General features: G+C 53.6%; 1 protein-coding gene across 1 annotated transcript; it reads right to left on the bottom strand.

Moving 5' to 3' along the window:
• Positions 1 to 275: 275 nt before the first annotated feature.
• SHH (sonic hedgehog signaling molecule) lies at positions 276 to 10074 on the bottom strand. Its single transcript, XM_021526567.3, has 3 exons — positions 9538 to 10074; positions 4544 to 4805; positions 276 to 1068 (listed from the first exon to the last, which is right to left on the bottom strand). Exons 1-3 carry the CDS (start codon positions 9844 to 9846, stop codon positions 371 to 373), a joined length of 1269 nt encoding a protein of 422 aa, XP_021382242.1. The 5' UTR covers positions 9847 to 10074; the 3' UTR covers positions 276 to 370.
• Between the last annotated feature and the right edge of the window lie 232 nt (positions 10075 to 10306).

Below are 10306 nucleotides of genomic sequence, written 5' to 3'. Positions count from 1 at the left end.
TTCAAAATACCAAAGAAATAAATATCCAGGAGAGGAGGAAAAAAAAAAAAACAACCAACAAACAAAACAAAGAACAAATAAAAATATATATATATTTATAAACTAAACAGAACAGAACTTCCAGGGGTCTTTGTTTCCCTTTAAGTCTACTTTGGACTGTCCTACTTAATTATTATTATTTTATTATTATTATTTTTAAGTCTTAATCCGTGCTCTCTTTTAAAAATATGTATTTTTCCTTTTTTTTTTCTTTTAGTTTTTTTCTTTTTTTTTTTTTTTCCCACTTCTTTTTTTTTTCTCTCCTTTCTCTCTCTCTCCCTCCGCATCTCTGTCTCTCCGTCGGAGCCTGGCGGGCGGCCGGGACGTCGCCTCAGCTGGATGACACCATCATGCCCAGCGGGTGCAGAGAGTCGCCATCCAGCACCCAGCTGCCGATGCGGTAGAGGAGCCGGGAGTACCAGTGGATGCCGGGGGCCGCGGGCTCTCCCACGGGCGACCCCGCCGCGGAGGGACCGAGCGCGGCCAGCACGGCCTGCAGCAGGCGGAAGGGAGCAAAGGCCCAGTGCGCCCAGCTGTGCTCCTCGATGACGGCGTAGCACGAGGCCAGCACGCGGTCGATGAGGATGGTGCCCTGGGCGGTGAGCGGCGCGTAGGCGCCCGACGCCTCCTCCCGCAGCGACACGCGGTGCACGGCCGCCGGCAGCAGCCGCCCGCCCTCGCCCAGCACGAAGACGCGCTGGCCCGGCCGCACGCGGCTGGCGAACAGCGCCCGGCCGCCGCCCGCCTGGGACTGGTTCTGCTGCGGGGCCACGAAGAGCAGGTGGGCGGCCGTCAGCAGCAGCCGGGCCCGGGGCTGCCGCGTCTCGATCACGTAGAAGAGCTTCTGGGAGCCGTCCTCGCGGTCCAGGAAGGTGAGGAAGTCGCTGTAGAGCAGGCGGCCCTCCGTGTCGGCCACCAGCACCCTGTCTCCAGGCCTCAGGTCCTTCACCAGCTTGGTCCCACCTTTCTCCAGGTGCACCGTGGCCGAGCCGGGGAAGCAACCCCCGGATTTGGCCGCCACTGAGTTTTCTGTGCGAGGAGAGAAGCAGGGCAGGGTTAGAAGAGGCCAGGGCCGAGGCATGGGGGCATGCAGGAATTTATCACTTCCTCAGCCAACCCAACCCACCAAGAAAGCCCAGGACACAGCCAGACTCCCCTCTGAAATTCCTCCGCCCTCTTCTATAAATACGCCCCATCTACACTCAGTGAGTCAATTGAGAATCCCCTTCCTGCCAGATTTGAGCCAGTGCAAAAATCTCCTCTGGGTAAGGAGTTACAGGAGTGATTTGTCTCATAAAGGAAATGAGCCAAAATATTTCCACTGAGAAAACTGTTCCAGAACAAAATCTCTTCTGGAAGGAGTTCCCATTTGGCTACTGTTTACCCTGCATTGACACCTGATGCCAGATAACTTGCAGGCTTTCAAAGCTGAGTGGTTTTGCTGGCATAAATATCTTCTCTAAGCAAGTGCCTGTGCTCTCGATGCTCAGGGTCCTCACTCAGCTCTTACTCAGGGAGCACATCTAGGGCAGCAAACAGCAGAGGACAGGAGGAGACTTTGCCCCAGGGTGCACACAAATTTTGCCACCGAAAAGTAGCAATCCAGATTTCCCAAATCCCCCTGCATGGTGCTGCACAAGCCCCCATGCTGCCTCCAGCCTTCCTGCTCAGTGGTTAACTGAGGCACATCCCACACTCAGGCAGCACCCCTGCCTGGCATCTCCAGCACTCTGCTTCAACCCTCTCTCAAAAAGAAAGAAACCTCTCCTTCCCCCCTAGAAGAAGAATGCTCTTCCCTGTTGCAGAGCATGTGGTCCCAGAGCAGCCCAACACCTGTGCCAGGCCCAAGCAAATGCCTCCTCAACCTCCTCCAGCTCTTGGGAATTACTCAGAGTTTAGAGCAGCCGTTGCTGCTTTCCTGTGCTCGTGCGAAGAACAATCTCAGACTCAAAGAAAACAAAAGTAGCAATAAGACTCTGTCTCTCTTGCAAATCACTTTTTGGAAGTTCAGCCATCTGTGGGGTGGTAGGCAAAAAAATCTGCTGAGCTCCAGGCTGATCTCTGTCTTAGCAGAGGGGCTTGCAGTGTTCCTAACTGCTCTGGTTTTTTTTTTTTAATATTGGGTAATACCCTATAGGATGTCATGGTTGCAAGTGTCTACAGCTGTTGAGATTCCCCATCTGTCCCTTGCCTTTCCCTGCTTTCTCTCAGTTACTTCCTATACCAGTTAAAGGACCTGATAATTTAGCTCCTAAAGGTGGACAGATTTTATATTTTTGCCTCTGTGGCTGCTACTGAAATTCCTATGATTTAAACAAATCCATGGAGTGTCTCCTAATGACTTTCTCAGGAAGGACAGGAAGGGTGAAAATTAGACTGTTATTGATTTGCTAATGACTTTATCACTTCTCCTTCAGAAATGAAGCAGCAAGATCTCCAAGGCCTCCCTCTTCAGGGAGAACATGGCAACAAACAAGCTATGTGCTTTATGTGGAGGCCTCTGCTAGTAAACTACACCTTCCTACAAGCTGGCAGTAAAGGTCTGGCTAGAGCTTTGTTTGCATATTCAGGGACTTGATGAATAGATGTAGTAGTGTAGCAGCTCTACAAACATGCCAGTGAATTGGCAGAGGTGTGAAAATCTGCTTCTTTGAGCAGTGCTTGTTTGGGTTCTCTAATTAAAATCCAATAAAGGATCAGCATTGTCATTCTGATTCATGTAATAAATGCAGACACTCTTGGAAGAGAGGACACTTCCATTTTTTTCCCAGCTTCTTCCCCCCCTTTCTCCCCCTCCCTATTTGTTCAGGTGCAGAAACCCTATGTGCCAATTCACACACATACTCTCCAAAAAACCCAGGACCTTCCAAGCACTATTTGCACAGCAGAGCCACTTTTCCAAGGCACTCAAGATCTGTATTTGAATTTTAAATGTAGAAGCTTGCTCTAAATACTTGCTGTAGCGCATTATCAATGTCCCTTTTACCACCCCTGCCTCTCCCTCCTCTGTTCTGGTGACAATAATTCAGGCCTTGGGGGAACTCTTCTTTGCATTCCAGTCTCCTGGATCATACTTTTTGCAAACAGAGATCTAGATAAAGAATCTTCCTGCTGGCATTATGGGATTTAATCTTCTCATGAGATGCTCTGTCATGAAATGAGGTTTGGACAGTTTAAGATCAGGCTGAGAGAGTGGAATTCAAGCCTGCTCCCTTCAGCCTGCCTCGTACAGTCACACGACCCTGCCTGACACCCTCCAAATATTGCCCCCGAGTCCCTGTGTGCCGAATCTCAATGAGCAGCTTGGGGTGGCTCCTCTCCTGTGAAACACCCCTGGGGTGGATTAGGAGGTGCTCCTGGGCTAAGGTCACCGTGCCCCACAGTCGGACACCTTGTGCTACAAAGCCCATCTTGGCTATTGAAAGGGGTGTTTCAGATCTCCACGCAGCTGACAGCTTTGCAGGGCCTCTTTTCGGCTAGAAAGGACCCAGGAGCTGAACAAAAGCAGCAGCAGGCTCTCAGGACAAAGCCCACATGGGCCAGGAGAGGTGCTCAGGCCCTGGGGAGCTCTGGGCCAGAGTGGGGGACATGAACCCCTCCTGCAGGTGGGCACGACAGGGCAGGGCTGGTTTCCTTGCCGTGGGGCTGCCAGGTTCAAAGCAAATGGCTATATTTAAAGAAAGCCCATTATTCTCTTTTGCAGCCAAATGTCTCCTGACACATCCAGCAGGTTGCTGGGCTAGAGTATGCTCTTAAAAAGAGCTTTCGATGTCATACAACTGGGTGGAGGGAGGTGGTGGAGCTGGGGGCTGTCACTCGCTGACAGATTTGCCCCACCAAAAAAACGTGTCAAGTGTCAAGAAAAGAAACTGCGACTCGGGGATTTCTTGCGAGCTGTTCCCGGGTTGAGACAGCGTGTGGCGTTGTAAGCACAGGGGAGGGGAGGAAAAAAAATTATGTGTATCCCTATCTGGGAATTTCCTAGCGGCTACCGCTGAAGGAGGCTGGGGACCACGTTATTTATTTTCCTGGCCGGCTCCCACTTGGAGATTAGCACTCACGAGTAAGGCGTGCAGCCAGCGAGGCGGCCGGAGACGGCCACGAGTGTTTGTGTTGAACATGCTCCTTGGATGGGGAAAGCATCACAGACCCCACGGGGGGAGCAGAAGGGTGTGTGGCTGCGACGCAGCTCTCGTGGGAAGGCTGGCCAAGAAAATCACCCAAATAAAAGTGCTGTGAAAAACTGCTGCAGCTGGCTGGGCTTTGTTTTTTTCCTTCCCCTCACTCTTTCCTTTTCCCCACGAAAGAAAAGTCGGGGTCGCTAAGAGGCGGGGGAAGGCCGGCTGCGCCCTCGGGGCTCTGCAGGAGAGGGATGGGGACCCTGCGGGACGAGAGGAGGGAGCCTGGCGGCAGAGACAGGCGACACAAGGCTCTAGGGCGCTGAGTGGCGGCCCGGGGGTGTCTCCCCACCTCGACACGTCCCTGGGCATGCTGCCCGCCTTACCTGCTTTGACGGAGCAGTGGATGTGCGCTTTGGACTCGTAGTAAACCCAGTCGAAGCCAGCCTCGACGGCCAGGCGGGCCAGCATGCCGTACTTGCTGCGGTCCCGGTCCGAGGTGGTGATGTCCACGGCGCGGCCCTCGTAGTGCAGCGACTCCTCGGAGTGATGGCCGTCCTCGTCCCAGCCCTCGGTTACCCGCAGCTTTACCCCGGGCCACTGGTTCATCACCGAGATCGCCAGAGCGTTCAGCTTGTCCTTGCAGCGCTGCGGGGACACGGGCAGATAGGAAAGGGTCATTGTGGGGGTGCTGCAGCCAGGGGAATACCCCCCCTTCGTTATCTATACCCCCCTGGGCCACATCCTGCCTCTCTCTCCAGCCAAAGAGGCGGCATTCCTGCCCTCCCCGCCAAAGTGCCCCGCGTTGGGCTCAGCCGGAGCTGAGCACCTTCTCCCCCGCTGCCAGGCAGGGACGGGGAGGTAGCTGAGGAGAAGGAGAGTGAAACTTGGGGACACGGGATGAACAGAGAATCAAACACCACGAAGAGCCACAGGGACGGACCTTTTCCCTGCCCTGGCACCTGCTGCAGGGACAGGGGGACCCCCCTCTGCCGGCGCTGGGGTGTGAGCGTGGCGATTCAAAGCCACCTGCACGGAGCAAATTCCTGCCGCTAAGTGCCCTGTCCCTTCCCGAGAGCAAAGTTTCTGCCCAGAACAAACACTCGCCGTGTATCTCAGAGTCACGGATTCCCCCCTGGAATGTCTCTGCGGGTCTTTTCAGCTTAATTCTGTGTTGAAAAGGGTATCAATACATGTTAACAGCCTTTATGTGCTGGAGGGAGGGGTGTTTTTTTTCTTCTCTCCCTTCGCCCATCACTCATTAGAGCCCTCAAAGCTGCATGGGCTGGGAGCATTCACTCTGCTTCAAACATACATCGGCGCTCGCCTACAAAGCCGAGCAAATCCATACAATAATATAGCTCTTAGTGGGAAGAAGAAAAGCAAGGGAGGGCCAAGGAGGGAAGTTAAGCGGAGCAGGGATGCTATGCAAGCTGGGAGACCCTTTGTGTGGAGTGAAACCCTTCCAACTTCGTGGAGAAAGTACTGCAGGGGTTTTCATTGACCCTCCAGAGCTACCAGCCTTCTCGGGGCTGAACTGGGCCCAGCAGCACCGGGAACATGTAGGGGTCGAGTAATGACCCCTAAGGACAGGGAAAAGTGAGGAAAAGAGGTGAGCTGAAGCCCTGAAATTTTTGGGGAGATTCCCGTCTTAGCCAGGTGGGGAATAGACACAGTGGTGACAGGGGAAAAGGATTCTGAGCCCGAGAGAAACAGGAATTCAGCACCAAAAGCATTGAAAAGCACTTGACTAAAGGTACAGAGTTAGAAACACACACATTGCCAGCTTTCTTCCTCCTTTTTGAGAGGAAAACCACCCGTGGATATACAAGATGTTATTCTCTTGATGCAAATACCGATGTGCCTGTAAGCCACTGCAGGATGCAGTAAGCTGTGCTTCCCACACTTTTACTGGCCTGAGTGGTGTGCTTGGCCTTCTGCAGGACCGTTCTCTCCAGTGTGCTCACAGCACAACCGATAACAGACCACAAAGTCCCCCTTTCACAGCTCCCAGGAAGGCAAAGACCCTCTAATACTCTGACGACTCTACTTTTAGGGACGTGACAAGGCTGCTTAGCAAGGAAGTTCCCATGTGTTCACCAACAGCCATAAAAGTGATTCCAGCAACACACAGGTTGATATAAAGAGATACAAAAGTCCCTGAGAGATATAAAACACAGTCATGAGCTCACTTTGGACTCTCTGGCCTACCGTTTTATGGAGAGAGATGGGTGTTTGGGTTTCGGCACCGTTCCCGGCAGCAAAGTGCAGTAGTACAAGGAAGTTGAGTTTGATTTCTTTTTTTCCCCTCTCTCCCTCTCACACCTGAGTGGATAGATACGCTCCTTCACTGATTTACAGGGGAAAGGGGGAGAAGGATCAAACGTCTCAGCTGGTGATAAGTCGACAGCACTGTGCGACACGGCGATGTCTTGCCCGGCACGGGAGCAGCGGGCGCGGGCAGGGCCGCGGCCGCGGTGCGGGCAGTGGCCGCTCCGGCCCTGCCAGCACCCCTTCCCGGCTCCAGGCGAAATAAAGGAGAAGGAACGACCTCCTAAAGGACTTTCCTCCCTTTTATACTGCCTGAGCTGGATTGTCAGAGTCAAAAGCCGTGAAGCCCAGACTATTTATTAATTCATCGGGTCGTGTGCCACAAATCAAGCCCAATTCTGTTCAGCCACCGTGAAGCTCAGCAGGGCTGCCTCCACTAACGCTTTGTGTGGAGGCAAAGTTGTTCAACAAGCCCTCTCCTGCCAGCTCCTAATCTCTTCACAAATGAATTGCTTGAAGGAAACACTTAACAGGTACCTGTCAGTGTAAACAACCTGGTGGGCTTCCTAAATGCCAAGTTGATCTCTAAATTCCTCACATCACGCACTGGTTGTGTGCCTGCATTACACGAGATTGCTATTTTATTTCATACAAATTCCAGCTTTATCATACTGACCTGGCCTCCTTATCTCTCTCCCCGATCCAGCCAATGGCCGGGGTGGGGGGGGAGGAAAGGGAGGAAGGGGGGAGCCCTTAGCAAACTGCTGGTGTCACCTGCAAAGTTGAGAACCTGACTTACCTACCTATGTTTGCGTTCCCCCCCCCCCCCTCTTCTGGAGTTAATATTAACTAGCAACTAATGCATTCGGCAACCACTCTGCAAGTTTAACGATTCTGTCCATGAAAGATCTCTCCATGGTTGAAGGGCTCCCGAAGCCGACGTTTAAAGGCTGGGATTTAACGAGAAGTTGCTGGCCGAGCGAGAGAGGGAAGGAGAGGAAAACAAGGCAGGGAGGCCAGTGGCAGGACCGCACCCCGGGTCGCCGAGGACCCGGCCGCGCCCGGGCAACCGGGAGCGCGGGCAGCCAGTCCGCTGGCTGCCCGGCCCCGCTCCGCTTCCCCGCTCCCTGCCGGGCCCGGGGCCGCCGGAGCCCCGCTCGCTCCCCGACCTCGCTCCCCTCTTTGCCGCCGGGTACCCGGCCCGCGGCCTCCCCGGCCCCGCCGCTCTCAGCCCACCTCCCCCCTTTGTGTCTAAGGCACGGGAACAAGCACTGAAGGAGGGGGGGGGGGGGCAAAGTATTTGTTTTCGTTTCGTTCGTCTGAGGGAAGTTGACAGAAGGTCAGGAGTTCAGACGCTGCCAGCTAATGCAGCGGGAGCGGCCAGCCGCGTAGCCGGCGCGGCGTGCCCCGGGAGAGCCGCGGGGCCGGGGTCAGCCCGCAGTCCGCCCCCGGCCCGCAGCCCACCGCGCCCGACCGTGCCCCGCTCCCCCCGCGCCCGCCGCCCCGCTCCGCTCCGCTCCGCCGCGCACACGCACCGGCGCAGCCGCGCGGGGAGGGATGCGCCCAGCCCCGGCGGGAGCCCGTCTCCCGCGGAGCCGCCGCCGCCGCCGCTGCCGCCGGGCTGCGGAGGGAAGGGTGAAACCCGAGCCGCCGCGATCGATACGCGAGGGGAGTAAGTGGAGCTGAAAATGCGAGAGATGCGGCTCCGGAGGCAGCGGGGGCGGAGGACCGCGGGTGCGCGGAGGGGCGCGGGCCGCGCCCGAGCGGGGCCCGGCACCCGCTCCGCTCCGCTCCGCTCCGCAGCCCTGCGCGGGGCGGCGGCGGCGGCGGGCGGAGGCGCCGCCGCGCTCCGAGGTGCGGTGCGATTTAAGGTGGTCGGGAGGAGATGGTGGCGGCCGCCGGTCCCTCGCCCCGGGAGACCCGGCAACGTGCGGAAAATCAGGCCGAGGAACGGGGAGAGTTTGGGAAATTCCACCCCCACCCCCCTTCCCCGCGTCCACTCCCCGCCTAGTCCTTCCAGGCGAGTCCTGCTCTAGCACTGAAGGTGGGGCTTAAATGTATTAATATTAAAAAAGCGCTGTTGACCTATATTTGGAGGAAACCCATTTCCAGTGTCTAGATTGCATGTAGTTTCTGAAACTCCGGGATTGGCAGAGCAATTGACTTCACCGAGCTCTCTGTTGAGCATGAATTATAATTACGAGGTGACTCTCGGAGCGGTTCTCTCTCTCTCTTTCTTTCTCTCACCTTTATCTTTTTCTTTCTTTCTTTTTTTTCATAAAATAGTTCCGCAATCCGATTTCACCCGAAATCCAATATTTACCCAGTTGTAAACCTTGTGCCATCAGATTTTTTAAAAGAGAAGGTGATGCAATGCCGATAAGTTGCAAGTCCCTCCCCTATGGAAGTACCAAGCATTGGCGGCGAGCATCCTTAAAGAAATATCAATATATTTACGCTCTGATGGGCACAATCGCAAATGATGGTATTGCAATACGAGCTATATAATACGGAATCAGATGAGGAATGGTCGATCCGGCTTCAGCTGCCTTTTGTGAGTGCACGACTGCATGCCTACTAAATTTAGAATATGCTCGCGAGGACAACAATAATAATAATGAAGGTTAAAATGAAATGAAAAGGGGAAAAAAAGAGAAATTAAATAAAATCTATAGAGAAAAAAAATCAAGTCAGCAGGCGCAGCAACCGCGGACTACGTTTGTAATAATGAGTGGGTGGCCTGGCGGTCACTATACACTTGGGGTCCTCTGAGCTGTATGCAATTCGTTTGATCAAAGTGCATCCTTGGGGACAAATGCAAACAGCAATCTCTAACCAAGTTACAGGGAACGCCATGGCACGGTAATGACTGTAAGTATCACACAGATTCCCCCACCAAATATCTAAACAGCTCCAGCTCCAGCCCCTGCTAACTTGGCCGGATAGATGGTATTTACATTCAATGGGGAAACTAGTCGAGTTTGGAGGGGCGGGGGGAGGAGGGGGAGAGGGAAAGGGGGGGGCTTTCAAAAATACTAAGACAGATGCGTCCTTTAGGATTGCTCAGAGAGGTTAACAAACACAAATACAGGTATCTCTGTGGCTCTACCTGAGTCATCAGTCTGTCAGCTCCCGTGTTCTCTTCATCCTTAAAAATAATGTCAGGGTTGTAATTTGGGGTTAGTTCTTTAAATCTCTCGGAGTTTCTTGTGATCTTCCCTTCATATCTTCCACTGGCCCCTAGGGTCTTCTCTGCCACATTGGGAATAAACTGCTTATAGGCTAAAGGGGTCAGCTTTTTGGGGTGTCTCCTTTTTCCAATGCCCCTGCCTGGTCCACAAGTCAGCCCAGAGGAGACTAAAAGAGCGCAGATGAAGCCCACCAAGAGAATTCTTGTCAACAGCAGCATTTCGTCCATTGAATCCAATTACTTCAAAGCTCTCTGTGCCTATCCCTGGCTGTCTCTCTAGAGCTCTCTCTCCTCCTATGTCCTTGTCTGCTTTCTGAATCGTATACTATCCACCGATCCCTAGCAAGACAGGTGCTGGAATGGCAGGCTTTAGGTCGCTGATAACGGAACACATCGGAGTTTGGTCGGGAGACAGCAATCGAGAGACAAAAAAAGGGTCTGATTTTAATGGTAGCAAAGCAAGACGCTTGTGAGAGGAGTCTGCCTTTAGTTCTATATTATAGCTGCCAGGGCCGAGAGCTGATTGGCCAAGGCGAGACAAGCTTGTCTTCTGATGTTTTAACCCTCAAAAAGGCAACAAATTCTTGAAAGATTTTTTTTTTCCTTTTACCTGAAGGGCTTGGAGCTGAGAGGGGTGGAGATCGCGCTTTCTTGGGATAACATCAATTACAGGCTTTTTTTTAAATTT

This window comes from Lonchura striata, chromosome 1, assembly GCF_046129695.1.
Source record: "Lonchura striata isolate bLonStr1 chromosome 1, bLonStr1.mat, whole genome shotgun sequence".
Lineage (NCBI taxonomy): Eukaryota > Metazoa > Chordata > Aves > Passeriformes > Estrildidae > Lonchura > Lonchura striata.
Note: the sequence above shows the minus strand (reverse complement) of the source record. Positions and strands in the feature narration are given on the sequence as shown.

What these genes read in the sequence shown, in the direction of transcription:
- SHH (XM_021526567.3), bottom strand. Translation starts at nt 9,846, where the DNA reads ATGGACGAAATGCTGCTGTTGACAAGAATTCTCTTGGTGGGCTTCATC. An exon ending in CTGACAGACTGATGACTCAG is followed by an intron (nt 4,806 to 9,537) that starts GTAGAGCCACAG and finishes GTGTCCCCGCAG; the next exon opens with CGCTGCAAGGACAAGCTGAA. An exon ending in CCACTGCTCCGTCAAAGCAG is followed by an intron (nt 1,069 to 4,543) that starts GTAAGGCGGGCA and finishes CTCCTCGCACAG; the next exon opens with AAAACTCAGTGGCGGCCAAA.